The sequence below is a fragment of the Stegostoma tigrinum genome, chromosome 7, assembly GCF_030684315.1.
Source record: "Stegostoma tigrinum isolate sSteTig4 chromosome 7, sSteTig4.hap1, whole genome shotgun sequence".
Taxonomy (NCBI): Eukaryota; Metazoa; Chordata; class Chondrichthyes; order Orectolobiformes; family Stegostomatidae; genus Stegostoma; species Stegostoma tigrinum.
Window position 1 is genome coordinate 103,230,715 of NC_081360.1, and position 25,064 is coordinate 103,255,778.

Consider the following 25,064-nt stretch of genomic DNA (forward strand, 5'->3'; position numbering starts at 1 on the left):
CAAGCTGTAGCACTGCAGTTTGCTGGTGATAACCCACGTGGGGAGTGTCATGGAGAATAAATAGAGGAGCAGCAAAGATTGAAGTGAGGTGAGCTTTCTGTGACAGTAACTTTGGTTTGTAAATAAATTCAGGCAAGAATAATTTAGTAAGAACTGGATGAGAGGAGGGTGACATCATTTTGAGATTACAATATGCATGCATACTAAACTGGGTCGTGATGTGCTGTGCTTGGAAGGAGAAGGTGAGTTTCTACCTTGTTACCAAAACTCTCCTACACTTAAAGTTTTAGAGAAGACTTGTAGCTTGGGCTGTGGATGAGGTTGTAGACTTGTTCACTGAGCCAGTCTGTTTGATTGCAGACGTTTTGTCACCCTGCTAGGTAACATCGTCACTGCTCCTCTGGTGAAGCGTTGGTGTTCTGTCTCGCTTGTTATTTATATGTCTGGCTTTGCTGGGATGGTTGGCATCACTTCCACGGGGTCCGGTTCAATGTGTTTCCTGATGAAGTTTCAGTTGGCATGCATTCCGACCACCCCAGCAAACTGAGGCAGGTGAATAACAAGTGGGACAGAACACCAACACTTCAGCAGAGGTGCAGTGACGATGTAACCTAGCAGGGTGACAAAACATCTGCAATCGAACACACCGGCTTGGCGAGTAAGTCTACAACCTCACTCTTCTACACTGGAGGTTTTAATTGCTTCAGGTCTATTGAAGGCTCTTTTATTAAAGATCAATTTGTGGTAATTCCTCATCAACTTATCGTATTCTGGCATTAGCAGGCCAACAGCAACTACCGGTGGCCAATTTATACATGACAACTCCTACAAACAGCAGTGAGATAATGATCAGATTTTTATAAATTACATTTGTTGAAGAATAAATGTTGGCTAAGGAGCCAGGATGAAATCTGCTGTCCTTTGGAAAAAATGCTCTGGGATCTTTTACATACTCATGAGGGGTAAGAGAGCGCCTCAGTTTAACACTTCATCTTAAAGGCATCAGTGCTGTTACCACTTCATTCAGCCTAGATTTTGAAGATGGATCTTGGTCCTTCCCTACAAATATATCTAAAACAAAGGAAGAAAAAGGCGAAAGTGAGTTGAGAACTTGAAACAGTGGAGTAAGTAAGATGAAATGCAGCTAGAATGGTTGGTTGTACGGCAAATGGAGGAAGTAAGCAGCCTTAGGACCAGCTGCAGATCAGAGATTTTTGAGCTGCTGGTGTATCCTCTTCCTTAAAAGTCAAGTAAATATAAGTGTCATTGAATGTGTTGTATCATAGGGATCCTGCGGTCTTGCTTCTTTGCCATGAGAGGGAGCTGTGCTCTGTGTATAGGTGGGTTAGTGAGTCTTGAGCGCTGTAAACTGAAATGGGAAGCAATCACAGAAATACAGTAATAGAAGTGAAAGGTCTGATTTCTCTCCTTTGTTCTCACAGACTGTTTCTCAATTTCTCATTTTCTGTCGTTCATCCCAAACAAGGATGCCCATGAGTTCCTGAGCCAGTGCCTGGACCAATTGAAGGAAGACATGGAGAAGTTAAACAAGACATGGAAGAATGAGCCGATGGCAGGCGAGGACTCTCCAGCTGCACGGGGTTGTCATGAGGCCATAGCTGCCAGGGTCTTCACCTGCCCTATTGTCTCCAATGTGGAATTCGAGGTTCTGCACACCATCGGTTGTAAAACGTACGTCAGCGGTGAGACTGGCAGGCAGGTCTGTAAACCATGAGCGGCTGCTTCATGCCAAGAGGCAAACCTGCATTTTCTGCAGCATTTGCCAATTCTTTCAGTCAAGCGACAACGGTGAAGATTATCAGTCCATGTAGAATCAGCTGATTTCCTCAGTGTCCCAGAGCCAGGGAGAGGAACTATCAGCCAGGCCGGCTTCCCACACCCTGGGCTGTGTCATTCTGTACCTACAGTACAGCAGAAGTGTATCCCACTCCGGTGGTGTTCGTCTTGTTTATTTGTACAGGGGGGAGAAAAGAATTCCCACACTTCCAAGAATCTTGTTCTGACGCGATCATCTTAGGGGTGAAGGGGCAACATCATCCGATACAATGCCCAGGAAGATCCTGTCTAATCTAAGTGCTGCGGCTGAAATATTGCGATACAGAAGGACCTGAGCAGTGTGATCTAATCCTGTCTACTGGGTCACATGTTTTTTTGGGGGTGAAAGGGGCAGTGACAGGGACCTTTTGAAAAAAACAGTATGTTTCTGCTTACTGCACTAATTCCTCGACAGCCGGAGTAATGTGTGCAAGTTGGTTTGTGTCTGGGGACTGTATCACTATGCAGGACTGTTCTGTAGTGGCTGTGATGATATAATCTATTCTGTCTTTGACCAGTGTGTTTGTATTGTAGCCTGTGAAAGGGGCTGGCAAAACATATTCTTATTTCACTTGGGTAACATGGAATTTTGATCACCTTACAGGTGTTGTGAAAGTGTTACAAAACGAGAACAATTCAACGATCTTTCCATCGATCTCCCACGGCGTAAGAAACTTCTACCACCGAGGTCTATCCAGGATTCTCTCGATCTCTTCTTCAGGGTGTGTAGTTCATTCTTTACTCTCTATAGTTTTGTATAGGAGTCATGTACTTGTACAGCAAAAGAACAAAGAGAGTTACAGCACAGGAACAGGCCCTTCGGCACTGCAAGCCTGCGCTGATCGAGATTCTCTATCTAAACCTGTTGCCTGTTTTCCAAGGATCTGTATTCCCCTGCTCCCTGCCCATTCATGTATCTGTCTAGATACATCTTAAATGGTGCTATTGTGTCCTCCTCTACCACCTCCGCTGGCAACATGTTCCAGGCACCCACCACCCTCTGCAAAAAGAACTTTCCACGCATATCTCCCTTAAACTTTCCTCCTCTCACTTTGAACTCATGACCCCTCGTAATTGAGACCCCACTCTGGGGAAAAGCTTCTTGCTAGCCACCCTGTCTATACCCCTCATGATTTTGTAGCCCTCAATCAGGTCCCCCCTCAATCTCCGTCTTTCTAATGTAGATAATCCTAATCTACTCAACCTCTCTTAATAGCTAGCACCCTCCATACCAGGCAACATCCTGGTGAACCTCCTCTGCACCCTCTCCAAAGCATCCACATCCTTTTGGTAATGTGGTGACCAGAACTGTACTCAATATTCGAAATGTGGTCGAATTAAAGTCCTATACAACTGTAACATGACCTGCCAACTCTTGTACTCAATACTCCGTTCAGTAAATGAAAGCATGCCGTATACCATCCTGACTACTCTATCAACCTGTGTTGTCACCTGTAGGGTACAATGGATCTGAACACCCAGATCTCTCTGCAACAATTTTCCCCAGGGCTTTTCCATTTACTCTATAGTTCGCTCTTGAATTGGATCTTCCAAAATGTACCGTCTCTCATTTCCCTGGATTGAACTCCACCTGCCATTTCTCCACCCAACTCTCCAATCTATTCTATATTCTGCTGCATTCTCCAACAGTCCCCTTCACCATCTGCAACTCCACCAATTTTAGTGTCATCTGCAAACTTGCTGATCAGGCCACCTACACCTTCCTCCAGATCATTTATGTAAAAAAAAAATGAATGAGAGAGCTGGAGGTGGAGTCGTAGTGTTGGTGGATCTCTTTCATATCTCACTTAGAAGGTCATGGGTTCAAATCCCTGCTTTAGATGCCTTAATTCATAAACCAAGATGGCGCTCCCACCCAAGTACTGGGGGACTGCTACATTGGCAGAGAGCCAGAATTCCATTGAGATGTTAAAACCAAAGCCTGACTCATCTGCCATGTGGTTGTAAAGATCTCTCGCTGCTGATTTGTGTGATGGACTCCTCTATGTACACCCATGTATCATACAGAGTAAGCCAGCAATCTATAAACCAGTAACGTTTACAGAACAAGAGTTTCAAATGTTGCTCGATGGCACTCTTCAGTTCTGTTCAGCAGAATGGGAGAGGTTTTGTTGTGAGATTTTCAAAAGCTCACTGAAGCGTTCAAATGTTAGACAGAGTTTGAGAATGAGACGGAGCAGACTCGTGTTAAGAGTGCTTTTAGCTGTGCTATGGGAAGGCAGCTGAAATGCACAAATTTCACATGGGAGCCTCCGTGTGAAATGAAGAGCAGTTGGATTGCTGTTGAGAGAGAATTCAGGAGGAGGTTCTAGGAGTTAGTTAGCAGCTAAGTGTTGGTGTCTTAACTGGAAGTCCTGGGGAGCTGAGAAAGTAGGAAAATCACTGGCTTGTTGGGCGAAACCATGAGAGGCTTGGTAGAAGCCTATATGTGCTAATGTTTCAGTGAGGCTGAGAGAACGGGAATTGTAAAGCTCTCGAACAGTTATTGAATGTAACCACCCATATTTAGAACTTGGGACTGGGGGTGACCTTGTGGCAAGAATGGTTTGGTGAAGCTGATTGTTGCTGAAGAGCTGGAATAAAGACAGAGAATGCTGTAGAAACCTAGCAGGACTGGCAGCATCTGTGTGGAGAGAGAAACACAGTTAATGTTTCAAGTTTGATATGACTCTTCATTAGAACTAAAAGGGGCTGAAATTTTTTGTTTTTATGCTGTTTACAGAGGGAGAAAAAGAGTAGCGAGTTAAGATGTTAAGGGTGGAGTAAAATGTGGGGTAAAGCAGCAATGGAGATAAAATGACAAATGTAAATGGTAAGTCTGAAGAGGAGAGAAAGGAGTCACGCTGCTAAGAGCAACACCAACAAGATATGGCCAGGTTAGGGAACGAATCTAAAATGGTGGACAGAGTTCCAGCTCTGAGGTTGATATCAGTGATGCGTCCTACAAGCGATACAGAGCTTAACTGGAAAATGGAATGTTGTTCCTCAACTTTACTTTGAGCTTCATTGGTTCCATTTTCCACTTAGGCACTTTATAGTTTCTAGGACCCAACATGGAGTTCAACATCAGAGCATGACCTCTGTACCCCCCCATTTTGACTTCAAACAACGCCCTGCTCTTTGCCATATCTTATTGACTTTGCTGTTAGCAAAGCACACCCATTTTCTTGTTTCCACATGTATCATTTTACAGCAATCTTGCATCTCTGTTTCTTCTTTACCACCATTAGCACTTCCTTTGTCCTCTGCTCTGGGCAACCTCACCATCTTTTCTATTCGCTACCCCCAACCTAGCAACGCCATTAAAACCACCATTTTTCAACTCCTTTCTGTTACAAAGACTTCCCAGGCTCAAAACATTAGCTCTGCCTTCTCTCTCAGTTGCTGCCAGACCTCCTGAGTTTCTCTAGTAGTTTCTGTTTTTAGTTTAAATTTCCAGCATTTATTTAGGTGAAGAGTTAGTGTTACACTTATGAGTAACTAGAGTGAAGTTTGAATCCAGGGAAGTGTAGCCCTAAGACAGGACCAGAACAAGAGCAATCATTGAGGCATTTCATTATAGAGTGGCATTGAGAGAGAGTTTCAAGATCAGATTGACAAAAGTGAAGAATTATAATGCCTTGTGAAGTTTAAAGAAATTTGTTGACTTTGCTGTGTCATTAACGTCTGTGAGGTGTTGCTGAGAAATCAGTGGGGTTTTTTGATCACATCTGCTTTTTGATGTGGGCTGTTTGATTGCAGTCTATGACTGAATTTACCACATTTTAATTCTGGGTGTTGAAAATAAGTTGTATATGTATTCTCGATATTGTTACTGTTCTAATGTTGTCTAATAAAGTCTGTTCCTTTTAAGAGCATGAAATCTTGTGCCTTTACTTTCTCAGCCAGTCACTTAGATCTGTCTCTCTTTCTACTTTAAAGGCTACACTCTGGTCCCTCACAATAACATTGAAGCGAGCCTGAACCAACATCACCAAAAACAATTATCTAGTTATTATCATTTCACTGTCTGGGAGCTTGCTATGCTCAAAATGATCTGCCATGCTGTACATTACAGTAGTTACACTGCTTCGAAACATACATCACCTGATGTGAGGAGTCTGTCCATTCATATCTGGCTGTGTATGTGTACTCTTAGATATATTAACTGGTCAATTTAATGTTGCTAATGACTTTGTCTCCTTTGCCTCAGGCTGAAGAAATTGAATATTCCTGTGAAAAGTGCAATGGCAAAAGTGCAATTGTGACTCACAAGTTCAGCAGGCTGCCCAGGTCAGTAACTGAGTGTGGGACAGCGTTCCACACTCTCTTTGGGCCCTATGCCCCCAGAGATAGGTACAGAATTGAAGATGAATGCTCCCATCTCCACAGGCCAAACCAAATAAATTTGGGAGCAATCTCTACTCTGTCTGAATGGGGTAGATCTACAAGGGAAAGGCCTGAGGTACAGCAGTTAAGCAGTAGCTAAAGTGAATATCGGTCCATTGGAGGATGAGGCTGGGGTATTCATAGTGGGGAATACAGAAATGGCAGAATTGCTAAATCAATATTTTATTTTATAATCAATGTTTTCACAGTGGCAGACACTAGTACTATTCCATTAGTGATGCGATGCAGAAGTTAGAGAGAAGAAAGGACTTAGAACGATCATTATCATTCGGGGAAAAAGTACTGAGCAAATTATTGGATTGGCGAGAAGGCTTCCAGTTGATTGGAAAATGCTAATGTTCAAAAGGGCAGGGAGGCAGAAAGTGGGAAACTATAGGCCAATTAGTTTAACATCTATCTTGTTGTTAGTCTATTACGAATGAGCTAATTACAGGACACTTAAAAACTCAAAACATGGTATGATGACTCAGTGGTTAGCACTGCTGCCTCACACCCAGGCACCTGGGTTCGATTCCACACTCTGGCGACTGTCTGTGTGGAGTTTACACATTCTCCCCATGTCTGCATGGGTTTCCTCCAGGTGCTCGGGTTTCCTCCACAGTACAAAGATGTGCAGGCTAGGTGGATTGGCCATGCTAAATTGCCAGTAGTATTCAGGATGTCTAGATTGGGTGGTTACAAGGGGATGGGTCTGGGTGGGATGCTGAGAGGTTCGGTGCGGACTTGAGGGGCTGACAGGCCTGTTTGTACACTGTAGGGATTCTGTGATCTATGATAAGAATAGATTTGGTGAATGAGTCAAAATTTAACATGGCGCTTTTTTAAATTCGTTCGCAGGATGTGAGTATTGCTGGCTAGTCAAGCATTTTATTGCCCGTCTGTAACTGCTCAGTGTACAGTTAAGAGTCAAAATGTATCACCTCACTTGTCTGGATTAAACTCGACCTGCCAATTCTCTGCCCAGCTTTCCAACTAGTCTATAGCTTGCTGTATCCTTTGACAGCCTTCCTTAATATCCACAAGTCCAATTTTTGTATTGTCTGCAAACTTACTAATCAGCCCACCTACATTTTTCAACCAATTCATCTATATGTATTACAAACAAACTCTCAGTTTATAAGAGTAGAGGAAGTTTTGTATCCAACCCCATGCTGTACCACTCCTGGGAGTGTTTGGAAACAGTACAGAGGAAGCTTTACTTTCAGTTTAAAAGCATAGAGAGAGCTTTATTCTGTGGCTAATCCTGTGCTTTAACTGCCCTGAGAGTGAGTTTGACATCAGGTTGTTTAAACTTCTGTTCGTGTGTACTACAGAAACTGCTTTGCAGTAATTTCTGCCTGACTTCTTCCTACAGGGTACTGATACTCCATTTGAAACGGTACAGTTTTAACGTGCAGCTGTCTGTGAATAACAAGCTCGGTCAGCAGGTGATCATTCCAAAGTACCTGACCCTGGCAGCTCACTGCACAGAGACCACAAGACAGCCCCTTTCCCTGGGTTGGAACACACAATCTGCAACGTAAGTGAGGGCAAGATGAGGAGGGCTGTTACAATGAAGAGACGGGTGCATAGCTGCATGAATGTGACTTGAATAGCGATGCTGATGTAGTGTGCATATGTCTTGTACATCCTGCAGTGCTGTTCTGGAATAGATTGGGCGACCCCAGTGCATCCAGCTAATACTCTGTACCCACAAAAGAAAGTTAAGTTTATTTCATTCAGCTGTGACTCAGTGGATATCATTTTTGATTCTGTCACAGAAGAGTTTTGATTTAAGTCTGTCTTTCAAGAGATGCGCACACGACTGAATGGAAAAGCAATATTGATGATGTTGTAGTCCTTAAGTTCTTGTATTTTTAGATGAGCCATTATTTCCAGGCCTTGACTGCACTGCAATGGACCCGAGGGATCCTGTGGAGGCTATGGAAGAAGAGCAGAGGTGTTCTTTCTTTGTCCTGCCCGTGCCAATCATTCATTCCTTACCCGGAGTTATTAAGGTTAAGTAGTCACAGGTATGACAAATTGATCTTAGTAGCTCTGGCTGAGGGATAAATGCTAGGGAGGACAATAGAGAGAACACCCCTGCTCTTCTTTCATGACATGGGAGTTTGCTGTCTACAGATTAGCTGCTTTGTCCCCTGTATCACAGCAGTGATTACACAAAGTGCTTTAGGCCATTTGAGGAAGTGAAAGGTGCTATAGAAATGCAAGATGTTCTTCCTTAAAAGCAGCTATGAATTACCTCATGTTGCAATGTGTCACCACTGTTTATCGCAGCACAAAATATTGCATTCTTCCTGATCACTTTGCTCTTCATTCTGCTTCTCTTTAACTGCCTGTGCACAGGTGGTGTAGGTTAGTTTGTTGCCTGATTTCAGGGGTTAGGTTCGGATTTGGGAATAGCAAGTCTCTAACATAGCGTTTCCACAGCCAGTAGGCAGGATCAGTTTCAACCGTAATTTTCCACCAGTTAAATAGCTGCAATACAAGTTGCCTTTAATAGTGCAACATTACCCAAGGTGTGTCACGATAGCGTTATCAGACAAAAAGTTCTTTACATTTCATGTTCAAGGTTTTAGTAATACTTGCCAATTATTTGGGAAGGAAGTGACAGTTTGCTGCTTGGGCTAATGTGCAGTCTCTGATATGGCTCCATCCCTCATTGAATGTTTTTAAGGCGGAGATAGATTTTTGAACAGTAAAGGGTTATGATAAGTGGGTGAGTAAGTGGATCTGAACCCACGAAAAGATCAGCCTTGATCCGATTGAATGGTGGAGCGGGCTCGATGGACCAGATGGCCTACTCCTGCTCCTATTTCTTAGGATCTTGTGTAACGTCATCATCATCTCTGTTTTGAATTTTGCAGATCACGGCCACTCAAAACTTCGCAGTCAGTGAACTCTACAACTTCCACATCCACACTGGGAAGGTGAGTACTCACAGTCTGGTCTCAGTGTAGTGTAACCCACGGTTTATAGTGTGCAGAAAAGTGAGAAACCCAGTAGGAACAAATGGGATGTGAAGTGTCGGACCCAGAGGAATGTGAGACTTGGGTGAAAAAAAACGTTACGTAACATAGGACAGAGACCTCCGGTTTGGGTCAGAAGATGAATGGAACAGTTGAGTTCTGAGAGAGTTAGCACAGGATTTGAGAGGATGTGGATGTGGGCTCAAAACCAAAATAACAGGAGCATTTCTTGGATGTTCTGGGGGCAGAGAGTTTTGGCAGAGATTGAAACTTTACCTTGGTGTTTGTAAATTGTGCTTGATGCTTCTCCAGGTCAGAGAGGAATTTTATTCAGGGTTTTATGTTCTCATCCCTGCAGCATGCTTGGTTTTTGACTCTCTCTCCGTGCTGATTAAACTGCTTACAGGCACTGCAAGATTATCTGGCTGGGGAATATTAGTGGGCGTAGCAATGTTCCAGTCAGAGTTTGATCTTGCAGGACAGTAGGAGAGGGAATCCACCGTAAGCAATGAGTATTTCAGAGTTAACAGACCTGGAGCTGGCAAAGTACAGCAGGTCAGACAACATCCAAAGAGCAGGGAAGTCAACGTTTCAGGCTGAAACCCTTCATCAGGACGTTGGTGAACAAACACAAGATGGGTTCCTGTCTCCTCATGTTGTGGCTGAGTGCTTCTAGCTGCCTCATTCCAAGTGTTCATCCACAGGAAGTACTGTTTCAAGTCTGCAATCGTGATCCCGGACTCTGACAGCGAGGAGGAGCAGCTGAAGCGGGCAATGGTGATCAGCAGGCAGTTGAATGAGCAGGCCCAGCGTGAGACACAGCAGGAACAGGAGGAAATGCAGATGGTAAGTCTGGCTGAGAGCTGAGGATATCATGTAACTTACCTCTCTGTCCCTGAGCAAAAAAAGAACTCCCATTCATAATGGCACCATTCAAATCATCCCAAAGTGTACAGGCAAAGAAATACTTTTGAATTGCTGTAACTGTTGCCATCTGTAAAACATTAGTTGCCTCAAAATTAATAGTTTGGTAAGCATGTCATACCAACAAAGAACAGCCCTGCTCGTATGATGGATTGTAATTGCTATTAAAGACTCAGTTCAATGTTGCATCCTAAAGTTAGCACTGTTGACAGAACAGCATCCTCTGGCGGCTCCTTCACCACAGCTTTGGGAGTTTTTGCTGCAGCTATGAAATGGGGCTTAAGACTTGTGACTGCGTTGTGAGTTACCAATAGCTGAGCAGTGCCAATAGTTCTTCTGTCAGTGTAGTATTCACATCAGATCTCACCAAGTGTCTACTGCTGAAATGTCAGTGCGTTTTTTTCTGTCTCCTGATGATGTTCCCAGCATTTTCCATTTTGGGAAATTACTGAACAAGCAAGGAAGCAGTTTTTCCTAACTATTTTTGTACTTCAAATTGGAAAATTTAAACTGGTTTTAAATTATATGATAACCCTTACAACACCTATGGAGAATCTCAAATTCATCTCTCTGTGGAATTCATTGATTGCAAGTTACTTTTTCTAAATTCATCCACAAGATACGGGTGTCGCTAGTTGTGCCAGCATTTATTGCCCATCCCTAATTGTCCAGAGGGCAGTTAAGAGTCACCTACATCATACTGGGTCAATAGAAAGATTCTTGGTAGTGTGGATGTGCAGAGGGATCTTGGTGACCATGTAAATAGATCCCTGAAAGTTGCCACCCAGGTTGATGGTGCTGTTAAGGAGGAGTACAGTGTGTTAGGTTTTATTGGTAGAGGGATTGCGTTCCGGAGCCATGATGTCACACTGCAACTGTACAAAACGCTAGTGCAGCCTCACTTGGAGTATTGCGTACAGTTCTAATCGCCCCATTACAGGAAGGATGTGGAAGCATTGGAAAAGGTGCAGAGGAGATTTACTAGGATGTTGCCTGGTCTGGAGCGAAGGTCTTATGAGGAAAGGCTGAGGGACTTGAGTCTGTTCGCATTGGAGAGAAGAAGGCTAAGAGGAGATTTAATAGAGACAAACAAGATGTTCAGAGGATTAGATAGGATGGACAGTGAGAGTCTTTTTCCGAGGATGATGACGTTGGCTTATACGAGGGGGCATAGCTGCAAATTGAGGGGTGATAGATTTAAGACAGGTGTCACAGGCAGGTTCTTTACTCAGAGAGTGGTAAGGGCGTGGAACGTTCTGCCTGCCAATGTAGTTAACTCAGCCACATTAGGGGCATTTAAACAGTCCTTGGATAAGCATATGGATGATGATGATGGGATAGTGTAGGGGGATGGGCTTAGTCTAGTTCACAGGTTGGCGCAACATCGAGGGCCGAAGGGCCTGTTCTGCGCTGTATTGTTCTATGTTCTATCACTATGCCTGGAGCTGCATGTAGGCCAGACCAGGTTAGGGTGGCAGTTTCCTTCCCTAAAGGATATTATTGAACCTTGTCCTTCCAGGTGGTATAGGTCACAAATTTAGAAGGTGCTGACTAAGGAAGGTTAGTGATTTCCTGGAGTGCGTCTTTTAGTTGATATACTCTTTAATCATTATTCATTAAATGCTGAAGGTAATGGATGGATGCCCATCAAACAGACTGCTTTGTCCTGGAAGCTTCTTGATTGTTGTTGAAGATGTTGTCTACCAGACAAATGGGAAGTGTTCCTTGAAACTTCTGACTTGTGCCTTATAGATAGTGATCAGACTTTGAGGAACCAAGAAGTGAGTTAGTTGTTGCAGCGTTCCCAGCCTCTGACCTGGCCTTGTACTCACAGTATTTATGTGGCTGTTTCAGTTCAGTTCCTGGTTGGTGGTAACCTCCAGGATGGTTCTGGGGAGGTCAGTAAATACAATGCTACCATAGTTTTCAAAATCCTACAATTTGCTCCCTAATAGCACTGGTGTACCTACATAATGTGGGCAGTGGCACTCTAAGGAAAGAAGCCGACCACCTCATTCTCCAGGATAATTAGAGATAGGTGATCGTTTCTGGCCTTGTTCACAATGTCCACAACCTGTGAAACACTTTTTCTTAAAAAAATTACTATTGTGGTTTGACATCCTGTACTGATACTCTAATGAAGCATTGTGGAATAGTCTTTATATTAGAGGTGCTTTATATGAGCTGAATATTAGACCTGGATGATATTGTGTCCTGCACGACATTGATTGCTCCCTCTTTTTGTCTCTCTTTGTGCCTCGTTTGCCGTGCCTCTCCCCCGACCCCTCCAAGGCACTGAAAGCGAGCAAGCGGGAGTGGAATCGCCCTGCCCCGGCCACTGCAGTGGACTCCTCGTTTGACAGCATGAATGAGGATGAGCTCCTGGCAGCTGTGTTGGAGATCAGCAAGCGGGAAACCCACTTCTCGCTGGGCAGGGAGGAGGAGCCGGAGAAACCGAGCAGCAGTCCGGACACTGGCTTCGGAGACGACGAGGCTCAGGAATTGCTGGAACAACATGAGTCACCAGAACCAGATGTGCACAGGGCCCCTGTGGAAATGGGTAAATAGGGCAGGGCACAAGTTGGGGTGGGATGGTGCTGCTTGGTCACATGGACAGGTGCGATAGTGGATGATTTTTGATTGAGTCCTGTAACATAGTCAGAGGAATCGACAGTACAGACTATTGTGTCCACACCAGTCAGAAAAAGCCACCTAACTATTCTAATCTCATCTTTCAGTGCTTAGCCCTTAGCCTTGTATGCTGTAACATCACAATAATAACCTTTTAACAGACATTTATCAACCTCCAGTTTAAAATGAATAATTGATTCAGCATCACTTACCATTTTGGGTAATGTTTCTAGTATCATACATACTGATCACTTGAAAGATGAGGATTTGAGGTTTTATGCCGGAGCCCTTGGCTCCCCAGCCAGCAAAAATAGTTTTGCTTTCAATTCAGTTGAGCCCTTTAACATCTTAAACTTGTGTGTTTAAATAGAGCCTGCCGAAGTCATGAAAGACTTTGATGAGAACAAGGAGAATAAAACTCCAGAAGGCTCCCAGTGTGAGATGGACTGGATGCAGCAATATGACCTAGACAGGGAGCGGGAAGAACAAGAGCTGCAGCAAGCACTGGCCCAAAGTCTCCAGGAACAGGTCAGCACTTGGAAGGTCTGGCTTTGTGGGTGCTGGAAGGGTGGGTAGCATTGCTTTTGATCAGAGGTGGTTTTGGATTTTTTTTTGCCATAAAGCCAGTCTTATGAGGCTTCCATTGGAATTTTTAAGCTTCCACTTAACGGGCAGCTGTGTTCTTTGGCTATTCTGAAGAGAACAGCACCAGCACCTGGGAATATCATATACTCAAGTTCTGGAATGGACCCTAAGCCTTAAACCTTTAAACCCAGTCTGCCTTACCATAAGACCTTACATATAGGAGTGGAAATAAGGCCATTTGGCCCATCAAGTCCACTCTGCCATTTAAATCATGGCTGATGGGCATTTCAACTCCACTTCCCTGCACTCTCCCTGTAGCCCTTAATTCCTTCTGAGATCAAGAATTTGTCAATCTCTGCCTTGAAGGCATCCAACGTCCCGGCCTCCACTGCAATCCGTGGCAATGAATTCCACAAGCCCACCGTTCTCTAGCTAAAGAAATGTCTCCTCATTTCAGTTTTAAATTTACCCCCTCTAATTTTAAGGCTGTGCCCACGGGTCCTAGTCTCCCCGCCTAATGGAAACAACTTCCTAGCGTCCACCCCTTCTAAACTGTACATTATCTTGTAAGTTTCTATTAGATCTCCCCTCAACCTTCTAAACTCTAATGAGTACAATCCCAGGATCCTTAGCCATTCATCATACGTTAAACCTACCTTTCCAGGGATCATTCGTGTGACTCTCCACTGGACATGCTCCAGGGCTAGTATGTCCTTCCTGGGGTGTGGGGCCCAAAATTGGACACAGTATTCTAAATGGGGCCTAACTAGAGCTTTATAAAGCCTCAGAAGCACATCGCTGCTTTTATATTCCAACCCTCTTGTGATAAACAACAACATTACATTCGCTTTCTTAATTACGGACTCTACCTGCAAGTTAGTCTTTAGAGAATCCTGGACCAACACTCCCAGATCCCTTTGTACTTCTGCTGTGCGAATTTTCTCACCATTTAGAAAACAGTCCATGCCTGTATTCTTTTTTCCAAAGTGCAAAACCTCACAGTTGCTCACATTAAATTTCATCAGCCATTTCCTGGACCACTCTCCTAAACTGTCTAAATCTGCCTTTTTCTTCATTTGCCTACCTTGTGTCACTTGATAACAGTGCATGTGGAAACCATTGTGAATGGTATTTTTATCATTAATTCAGAGCCACTTTTCAACAAATTCTCTGTGTCATTTGCCAGGAAGCACGAGAGATGAAAGAAGATGATGACTTGAAGAGAGCAACAGAGCTGAGTATCCAGGGTAAGGCATCGCTGTCATTCAGTAATTGTTTCATTGTTATTATTTTCGATTGTATTTGCTGCTGTGTGGGAATGTTGGCCAATTTTATCTCAGGTTTGCAAGCAGTCAACAATGAAACAGTGGGAGAAATGCTATCTTTAGATAAATTCATGGGATCCTTTCTGTTGACATCTAAATCCTTGCTTAAGGTTTCACCCAAAAAACAACTTTCAAAAATGCAGTACTCCCTCTGCCTTTCACACAATTGTTAGTGGGGTCTGTGCTATGGTGGGGCATCAATTGGCATCATTTCTGGTATGTAAGGGTGTCACAAACTGAATTGAACTGTACTATATCAGGGCTCCTGTGCAGCAGTAGTATTTCTATCTTTGAGCCAGGAGGCCTGGGTCTAGGTGCTAACTAGTCCAGAGCTGTGTAATAACGTCCCTGACCAGGTTAGAATCACAGAATCCCTACAGTTCGGAAAGAGGCTGTTTGGCCCTTCGAGTCTGCACAAATTCTCCAAAGAGCACCCCACTCAGACCAAGCCCACACACCCTGTCCCTCCTCGACCCTGCATTTACCATGGCCAACCAACCCAGTCTGCATATTCCTGGATAAGACAAGGCAATTTAGCATAGCCAATCCACCTAATCTGCACATCTTTGGAGTGATTAGAAATTAGGTTAGGTTAGTTAGAAATTATTGTGAGAAAGTCGGAGCAGGGTACCAAGTTGAATGATCAGCCATGATTATATTGAATAGCAGAGCAGGCTTGAAGGTTCACATGGTCTACTCTTCCTATATTCCATACTACTATGTTGCTATACCAAGAACAAAGTCAGTTGCAGCACAGGAACAGGCCCGTCGGCCTCCAAGCCTGCACCAATCCAGATCCTCTATCTAAACCTGTCGCCTATTTTCCAAGGATCTGTATCCCTCTGCTCTCTGCCCATTCATGTATCTGTGTAGATACATCTTAAATGATGCTATCGTGCTCGCCTCTACCACCTCCGCTGCCAATGTGTTACAGGCACCTACCACCCTCTGCATAAAGAACTTTCCACGCATATCTCCCTTAAACTTTTCCCCGCTCACCTTGAAATTGTGCCCCTAGTAATTGAGTCCCCCACTCTTGTTGGGGGTGGGGGATGTGGTGGAGAAAGCTTCTTGCTATCCCTATCTATACCCCTAATGGTTTTGTAGGCCTCAATCAGGTCCCCCCTCAACCTCCATCTGTCTATGTAAATAATCCTAATGTACTCAACCCCTCTTCATAGCTAGCACCCTCCATACCAGGCAACATCCAGGTGAACCTCCTCTACATCCTCTCCAAAGCACCCACATCCTTTTTGGTAAACTTCAGGGTACAATGGACCTGAACATCCAGACCTCTCTGTGCATCAGTCTTCCCCAGGGCTTTATGTATATGATATGAGCCATGTTAACATGACAAAAGATTAGCTGCTCCCTACTTTTGAGGCATGTCTCGAAGACAGGCAGTATATTAAGAGAGATGAAGTACACATGGGGCAGGCCTCTTATTGCATAAGCCTGGCATCTAGTACTGTTTGCCTGTTGTCTATTAATAATTTAAAAGGTATTCCTAAATTAGGTACTGAATTAGCTAGAGAGGAGAGAATAGTGATGTTTCAGTACTGTTGCCCTGGGGTCAGTATTAGAGCCAAAAAACAGAAAATGCTGGAGAATGCCAGTAGGTCTGGCAGCATCTGTGGAGTGAGAAACAGTTAATGTACTTCTGAAAAAGAATCATGTGGGATTTGAAACGTTCACTTTGTTTCTCTCTCTTCAGATACTACTAGACTTACGAAGGTTCTCCAGCATTTTGTTTGTTTCCAGCATCTGCAGTATTTTGGTTTCATCAGAAGCTCTTTGTCCTGTCCCCCCTCTACCTACTCTGCAAAAGCAACAAATTAATGTGTGATATTATTCTCTGTACTGTGTGCCTCCATCTGAAGGAATCGAATTCAATAATCGATGACCAACGGAAAGCATCTATCTGAAAAAGGACTTTGTGAGACTTGCTGCATTCTTGTGATTTGATCAATGGTAATGTCTTTGTTTTAATTTTCTTCCAATATAATCATAATAAATAATCTTTTGCAGAGTTCAATAACTCCATCGGTGATCTTATGGGTTCGGATGAAGATTCTGGCAACGAAGAAATCCTCGACATGGATTACAGCGAGGCTGAGGCTGAGGAATTAAAACGAAACGCAGAGGTGAGGTGTGAGAGCAAATGTGAAGTGTGTAGTTGGGGAGCTGTGACCAACAGCGATGCAAATCTTTCCATTTAGAAAATTCAACATTGCCCAAGTGACATGGAAGGTGCAGTGCCAAATGGTGTGAGAGTCAAGATCGTCCTCCTCTTCTTCACCTGATCCCACCATTCACCCTGAGCCTGTGGAATTGGGAAGTAAGCTGTGTTTCTGTCAAGCTGCCTAACTTGCAGCATAGACCTGGTGAGACCCACATTTGGAATATTGTGTCCAGTTCTGGTCTCCCTATTATAGGAAAGATGTGGAGGCTTTGGAGAGGGTGCAAAGGAGGTTTACCAGGATGTTGCCTGGACTGGAGGGCTTGTCTTACTAGGAGAGGTTGACTGAGCTCGGACTTTTCTCTCTGGAGAGATGGAGGAAGAGAGGTGACCTGATCGAGGTGTACAAGGTAATGAGAGGCATGGGTAGAGTCAATAGCCAGAGATATTTCCCCAGGGCAGGATTGACTGCCACGAGGGGTCATAGTTTTGAGGTGTTAGGAGGAAGGTATAGAGGAGACGTCAGAGGGAGGTTCTTCACTCAGAGAGTTGTGAGCGCATGGAATAGTTTACCAGTGGTAGTCGTGGAAGCGGAGTCATTAGTGACATTTAAGCGACTGCTGGACATGCACATGGACAGCCGTGAATTGAGGGGAATGTAGGTTAAGTTATTTTATTTTTGGATTAGGATTATTCCACGGCACAACATCGTGGGCCGAAGGGCCCGTATTGTGCTGTACTTTTCTATGTTCTATAGACCTGGATTTTGCAGTCAGTCTGGGCAGAGTTGCTGCGGACGGTGGCTAAAACTCACAGGCATTGTGTTTTGGAATAGAACGTTTTACAGCAGAGAGAAGATCGTGTCCATGACGGTTTTCTGCAGGATTAGTGAGGCACTCCTGCCCTCTCCCATAGCCCTACAGATTTTTTTTCTCTTCAGATAATGATCCACATTTCATTTGAAAGCCATAATTGAATCGACCTTCACATTCTTGGGTAGCATATTCCCAATCTAACCGCTTGTTAAAATGTTTTTCTCATGTTGGCTTTGGTTTTTTTTGTATTGACTTATCATGGTGTTTGTACTGGTATCTGTTGACACATTTTACTGACTGGGTTTCTGTTCTTGCAGACAGGTGAACTTGCACATTCTTACCGGCTAATCAGTGTCGTCAGCCACATTGGCAGCTCCTCTTCTTCTGGTAGGTACCAGATATTTTTTTTAAAAACAAATTGTTCTTTCATGTGATATGGGTATCACTGGCTAGGTCAGGAATTATTGTCTATCCTTAGTTACTCCAGTGCTTTAACCACCGCGGTCCAGCTGGCAAGTATAGCCACTATGTTGCAAGGGAAGGAGTTCCAGGATTTAGACCCAGTGACACTGAAGCAACAGTGGTATATTTCCATGTCAGGATGGTGAGTGTCTTGGAAGGGACCATGTGGTGGACAGTGGAGTCCCTGTGCATCTGTTGCCCTTTGTCTTTGTATCTGAAAAAATCTGATTTGCAACCAGATTAAATGGTATGCCTGAACCAATTCTGGTGTAACAAAATATAACCTGAGATTTGAAGATGGTGTGGATTTGTAACTAATGTATTTTGCGTCAGTTGTAAAAGTAGAGGAGGCTACAGATCCCTGTAGAAGCGTCTTTGAGTAAAAGTAGATTCCCTACAGTGTGGAAACAGGCCCTTTTGGCCAAACAAGTCCACACCACTCCTTGGAGCATCCCACCCAGACCATTCCCCTATACCCCACACGCCCCTGAACACTACGGACAATTTAGCATGGCCAATCCACCCAGCCTGCACATCTTTGGACTGTGGGAGGAAACTGGAGCACCCAGAGGAAACCCACGCAGACACGGGGAGAACGTGCAAACTCCACACAGACAGTTACCCGAGGCTGGATTCGAACTTGTGTCCCTGGTGCTGTGAGGCTGCAGTGCTAACCACTGAGCCACCGTGCCGCCTGAAGATATGACTAGTAAACCAGAGGCCCTCGCTAAAGTTCTGGGAACATTAATGTTCCAGTCTCATCAGTAGTGACTGTGGCCATCCTGGTGTAGCCTATGTGTGACCCCAGGCCCACAACAATCTAAGTGACTCTTGACTGCCCTCTGTAGCTTCTCCACACGGGCTGGGTACCTTTGGAATTCTCGTCTGCCATGGATACCCAGTGAATGCGTATATCAAGAGTAGAATGTTAGATTCTTGGACACTCAGTTGAGAGATTGGAGAATGGGAATGATCTTTGGATTGAAGTTAAAGTATGGGCTGTGATGTTATTGAATGGAGGGACAGGTTTGAGGGGCTAAATAGTCAACAGCTTCTTTCTTGTATAGCAGGTTGATTACTCGACTTTTTATTTTGTGAAGGGCACTACATTAGTGATGTGTATGATATAAAGAAGCAGACGTGGTTGACATACAATGATCTGGAGGTATCCAAGACAATGGAGGGCACTGTGCAGTCGGATCGAGACAAGAGCGGCTACATCTTTTTCTATATGCACAAGTAAGGACTGGATGAGTCTGACCCCCTTGTCTCATCCTCATGATCTCAACTCTACACCTGTAAATCTGGCTGATGGCCCTTTGCTTTTTTTTTGCTGTACAGCATAATGTTGGACTTTATTCCTTGGTGACTTGGCCCCTTGGTTAGCTTAGTTTGAAAGTCAACGCTGACTTGAATCCACAGGATCTGCAGAGTTATCTGATCGAAGGAGGAACCGTGATAGTATAAAAACAGAAAGAACTGCAGATGCTGTAAATCAGGAACAAAAATAGAAATTGCTGGAAAAGCTCAGCAGGTCTGGCAGCAGCTGTGGAGAGAATTCAAAGTTAATGTTGCTGGTCGAGTGACCCTTCCTGAGAACACTGTGAGGAAGGTTCACTTGACTCGAAATGTTAACTCTGATTTCTCACTGTGGTTGGATATTCTGGCTTGGGTAAAAGGAAATCAGAGGTGTATTCCACTGTCAATTATTGAAGAATGTGTTGCTTTAATAAATTGCTTTGACTTCCATGCCGTTGTTATACTTGACTACCTTCCTCAAGCCCACCGCCTGATTCTATGCCTGTTCGTGCAGTAACGCGGTCCCTCCACTTCACCCCAATCCATTACTGTTCATTGCACTAAACAGTCACCACCCTGAACCTGTCACTACCATAACTCCCTGTCCAAATCCCTTGTTACTGGAGGATCCTCCTACCCCAATCCCATACCTGTCACTGCAGCAGCTCCCTATCCTGATCCTATACTTGTGGCCACTGAATGATAAATATTTGTATATTTCCTGCCAACTTGAGCCTGAGAGAGAGCAGTATTGGCAGAGAACAATAACAGTGCTAAGTAGGGGCTCCTGCCTTGCCCTGAAATGCCTGGTGTGTTTGTCTGTGGTGCAAGTTGGAGGCAGTTACTGTAACAGACTCCTTTACTCATGTATGACACTAGCCCGGGGACAGCTCTGTTACTAATCTCTTTTTGCTCTACTTTGCCACATAGAGAGATACTGGAAGAGTTGGTGGAGGAGGAGGAGGAGAAGTGCTCACAACCAGTGGGTTTGGACTCCAGCAGGCCTGTGTTGCAACCTCTGTGACGATGCATGGACTTTCATGTGGAAGCTAGTTCTGCTAGCAGTACACTACCAGGGACTGAATGTCATTTACAACTCGTCCGGGGATAAATACCTCCTAAAACAGTGATAGATCTTCACCAGGCTGCAGTAATCCAGGGCCTTCACTTGTTTGGTTTTTGAAGCCAGGAAATGGTGCTGAAGGTCGGCACTCCGAGTTGATAGTGCGATGAACTCGTTCCTAACATAGCCAGATGTCCCAGAAGATTACAGGAGTCCCGGACAAGTACAGGTGTCAATCTGTCACTATTTCCAAAGATTTTCAAGGAATTCAAGTTGAAATTGTATCATGAGACTGTTTCGAAGTAAGGGTTTGTTTTTTTAAAGCAGGAGAAAAATATAATATATGATTCTAAAGTTGCTGTTCTTGCCCCGAAGGGGTTTGTGTGTGCCAACTGAAAAGGAAGAGTGGATCCTGACCCAGGTCTCCCCGTGACACTCTCACCTTAGGCTTAAAGAGGGTTAGGTTTGGTTTTTCTATAGTCTAGTTATAAAATGTAAGTTTTTTTTTGATGGTCTCACGTAAGTAGTTTCTGTGGCATCACTGTTCCGTCAAAAACCCTCCACAGTAACACTACTTGTACTGTTAAGATCCATCCCCCCCCCCAGCTAGTCTCTCCTGCCTTACTTATAAAGTGGCCATGTTTTTCGGAAAGCTCACAGCTCCACAGAGAGCCCTGACAGCGGTTTCCCTGAGACAGTGGAGAACTCCCTAATTTCAAGGTTAAGTTGTAGCAGTAACAGTTGCACTGGAATTGAATTCTTGGTCCAAACACATACCAGCTCAAGTCCTTACCTGACCTGAAACTATTCCTGAGTGAAAAGGTTTTTTTATAAAGAAAAGTTTGTGTTTTGGTTGCTGGTAACTTGCTGCCTCACTTTGTCAGGCTGAGAGATAAGCCTAAATTTCAGCCTCGCCACCTCACATTGCACTTTATTTTCCCCACCCCTCTGCTTCTTGAGGCTCATGCACTGGAAACAGCTCCCTCCTCCACTGTGCCTCTTCTCCCAAAGCTGCTCTCTATCCAATTACAACCAGAAACTGGGCCCCTGAATTTGCTCTGAGTGTGAAGGGTGGTCAAAAATAGCAACAATTCCCCATCAGTTAAGGGATTTTCTCACTGCAGGTCTAAGTTCCTTGAGATTCTGTCCTTTCCTCCTACCTGGGCGCTGGGCGCAACGTTTGTACAGTTAAAGCATCAAATAAATTATTAACTTTTTGGAAATAATGCCATATCTACTGCACCAATGAGATGTTGCACTGTTGACGCTTTCTGTGGCAGAAGTACCTACTATCACCAGAGTACTCAGTGTGAGCCTCGGTCTTTGATTTCTAAACTAGCTTGTGCTTTAAGTTCACAGCTGCTAAGAGATTGCTGGTTGTCTTTTTTTTGGTAGTCAGGAGTGTGGGAGGGATAGTTTTTTGCTAAGTGTAAATACTGCTAGATCTGATCTAATGGGCAGCGAAGCACACCCAGAGATGTTGGATAACGTTGACCTAGACCCTGCCACTGGAGTTCCTATCAGAGGAACTTCCCTTATCACTGACAAATCTCATCATTACAGCAGGACCATGCTGGTACTTGCTGCCCATTCTTTTGCACTCGATGGGTTTTGCAACCATAATTCAATCTCCGGAATCTGGCCTGTACTCCAGTGCCCCAGTGCAGTCTTAACTACAACTATTATATACCCAGGTCGCCCTGCATAAGGGCTGTCTGTTTGAACAGTATCCAGAAAGACCCAACCTTTCAAGTTGCTCTCAGTTTAAAGGAACATGGTCTTGTAAAAAGAACTGTTTTCTACTTCCTTAATAATTAATTTAGAGAATGACAAAAGGATGAAGATCTGCCAACTCCAAAACCACCTCCCTGGGTGAGCCTTACACCAAGAGCTTTTGTTCATTGGGGATCAACAAATTCTGCTGGTCTGTTATTTAGATGTGCTGGTAGGTGTTTTAAGTTCTCTGCATCAACATCTTTGCTCAGTCCATTCCACAGACATCAGGAATGGGGACTACCAGCTGTTGATGGGGTGTGGTGGTCAGTGTCACACTGTCTCAGCAGTGAAGGATTCTGATGGTCAGGCAATGGCAGTTGCTTGAGGCGGGGAGGTTGTTGGGAGTGTAATGCATGCTTGGTCCCTCTAGAACTCCAGTTGCTTTAGATCTTCACCGGCTCCAGTCAGTTGAATGTTCAGTTCTCTTCCCCCGCACACCTGACTTGGTGGGATGCTGCCTTTTCACAGTCATAGTAACACAGTTTGTGGTTATCAGACATGAAGAGCTACCAAGTCACTGGCTTGAAAACATTTTAACAATGTACGTGATAGACAGCAGAGCCTGCACAGGTTAGTCCTCGCTTCTCCTGCTTCCCTCTTCCATCACTTTTGACTTGAGCGAAGTAACACCCAGTCAGAGACCCTGTGCTCTCTAGCAAATGAAGGGACTTGGTGATCGGAAAGCAAATAAATCCAGGTATTACCATACATCATTTGTTACTCAGGACCTGGATTCAGGAGGCTTACTTGTAGTTTTCCTGGCCTGATCCTTCAATCCAACACTTTGAATCTCAGAGAGGGTCCTGCCTAGCCACAGTAGACCACTTAGCCTTCCTCACTCTGAAACTATTGAATTTTGATGCCGAGTCCCAGATACTGTGGGATTAATCACTTGATAGTGAGAACTGCAAACTGCTGGTTTCCTTGTGTCAGTTAGATTTGCGTTGGGTAGGAACCTAAATGTCATTTCCTTGGTACTGGTCAGGCTGGTTCGTTACAGGCTTCCCAATATTCTTCTACGTTGCATAACCTTCATAGGTTCACATTTCTCACCATCTCTTCCTCCTTGTGCAGGTTTTCCTTGCCCTCTCTACCACCTCAATCCTCTAACTCTCTCAGTCAGGCTTGTAGTTTGAGGCTGAATTTCGATGACTACACTCTTCTATGGAGACTACTAATCCCAGGGAGATCCCCTTTGGTTGGTGTCTCTGTCTTCTCGTTCTTTCAGAACTTACACCTTAGACAAGGGACTGAAGGTTTAGCTGTATAACTCCATCACTCAGTACAGATTACTCCGTTCCTACCTGTACACAGGTTTCTCTGTTCCCCTTCCTCAGTAGCTGTTTTTTTGGGAAGATGCATTTGGTGAATGTTTCTCCTATTATCAGATATCCGTACCTGTAGAAGTCCTCGATAAGGATATATACCATGGGAAATGGCTTCATTAGCAATCACTCAATTGCTTATGTGGATCTCTTAATTTTAAAAAAAAAAGACAGGATTCTCTGAAATGTTTTTTCTTTTAACCTGTTGTAGGTTATGGTGAAAGGGTGAGTTAGTTGTAGGGGAGGGCTGAAATAGATACCCCCTCTCCCCTTCCAACTTCAACTAGATTGCGGCAGGTGTTCTGGATTTTCTCTGAGGCAAAGAGAAAGATTGCAAAGTCCCTGTCTCCTGTATGGGTAATTGCCTGCAGGAGCGATGCCAAATTGGTTTTGGCGAGGGCTACCTGTTCTCCAGATTCAAAACCGTAACAGTGTCAAGGCCGACAATGCAATCCCAGGCCAAGCACAGATTGGAAGCTAAGTGAGATGGTGCCCCTCCTTGGAAACAACAGCATCTGCAGATCGCCAGAGGCAGTATGATGCAGCATCAGCTGTGGCATGTTCTAAATTCAGCCTGAGCTGCCAGCTGTTTGGATTTTGAGTTTGTGATGAGCTTGTTTGCTGACTGTTTGTTTTGTTTGATTCTGGCCTGCTCTGTGGCTGGACCAATCCAGTATGACTGCTTGTATTTATATAATATATCCAGATATTTATGTACGTGAATGAAATTAATTTCATGCCTGAGAAAAGTATAATTCTCACAAAGGATAGACATTTTTTGTCAAAAGGGCTCTGTCTACAAAACCTGCCCCAACCTTATTTGTTAGGTATGTTTGATTTCCTTTGCTCAGAATCTATGGCATTTTTCCTTCAAGTGTGACTGAGAGCAGCATCCGTGTGTTTTGAAGTGTTTTTTCTGTGTTTTAGCAGATCGGTTTTGCCTGTGATGATTGCTGCTGTCCCTGTGATTTTTTTTTTTAAAAACACAGCTCACGCAGAGATTGTGACAATAAAAGATGATTCTGTTCAAAAAAAGAGTTGGTCTGCTTTAAAATTTCAGGTGAGCTTCAGACAAGAGTAGTAGGTATTTGTGGGAGGGACGGAATATCTCACCCTGTTTCAGAATGCTACTGCATCACCTTGGAACTTCTGCTTTACAAAGTAAGGCAACCTTGATGCATTACCCAACTAAGAACGACTTCTTGCACAGACACTGTCACTAGCAATACATTACATTCCCAATCTGGAGAGTTGCTGGACAAAGTCAAGGCTGAAATATCTGAAGAATCTTCAGCTAGAAGTGCCAAGTGGTTGATGCATTTGGGTCTCCTCCATCACAGATATCAGTCTTCAGCCAATTCAATTCACTCTACACGATATCAAGAAATGGTTGGAGACACTGGATACTGCAAAGGCTGTGGGCTCTGACAACATTCCAGCAATAGTACTGAAGACTTGTGCTCCA

The 25,064-nt window shown here is 44.1% G+C and overlaps 1 protein-coding gene across 5 annotated transcripts in view; it reads left to right on the forward strand.

Annotated features, from left to right (window-relative positions):
* Positions 1 to 24,628, forward strand: part of usp37 (ubiquitin specific peptidase 37) — a 55,038-nt gene extending 30,410 nt beyond the window's left edge. For 4 of the 5 annotated variants that reach the window (XM_059647582.1, XM_059647584.1, XM_059647585.1 and 1 more), the window contains 13 exons: positions 1,487 to 1,692; positions 2,441 to 2,558; positions 6,050 to 6,129; positions 7,601 to 7,765; positions 9,114 to 9,176; positions 9,920 to 10,061; positions 12,432 to 12,699; positions 13,141 to 13,298; positions 14,542 to 14,602; positions 16,709 to 16,824; positions 17,992 to 18,061; positions 19,237 to 19,375; positions 20,366 to 20,574. In XM_059647582.1, coding sequence (XP_059503565.1) covers positions 1,487 to 1,692; positions 2,441 to 2,558; positions 6,050 to 6,129; positions 7,601 to 7,765; positions 9,114 to 9,176; positions 9,920 to 10,061; positions 12,432 to 12,699; positions 13,141 to 13,298; positions 14,542 to 14,602; positions 16,709 to 16,824; positions 17,992 to 18,061; positions 19,237 to 19,375; positions 20,366 to 20,459 — 1,680 coding nt within the window. In that variant the 3' untranslated portion in view covers positions 20,460 to 20,574. Of the gene's footprint in view, positions 1 to 1,486; positions 1,693 to 2,440; positions 2,559 to 6,049; positions 6,130 to 7,600; positions 7,766 to 9,113; positions 9,177 to 9,919; positions 10,062 to 12,431; positions 12,700 to 13,140; positions 13,299 to 14,541; positions 14,603 to 16,708; positions 16,825 to 17,991; positions 18,062 to 19,236; positions 19,376 to 20,365 lie in introns of all 5 variants that reach the window. The other variant, XM_059647583.1, reaches the window with a different exon arrangement.
* Positions 24,629 to 25,064: the final 436 nt, after the last annotated feature.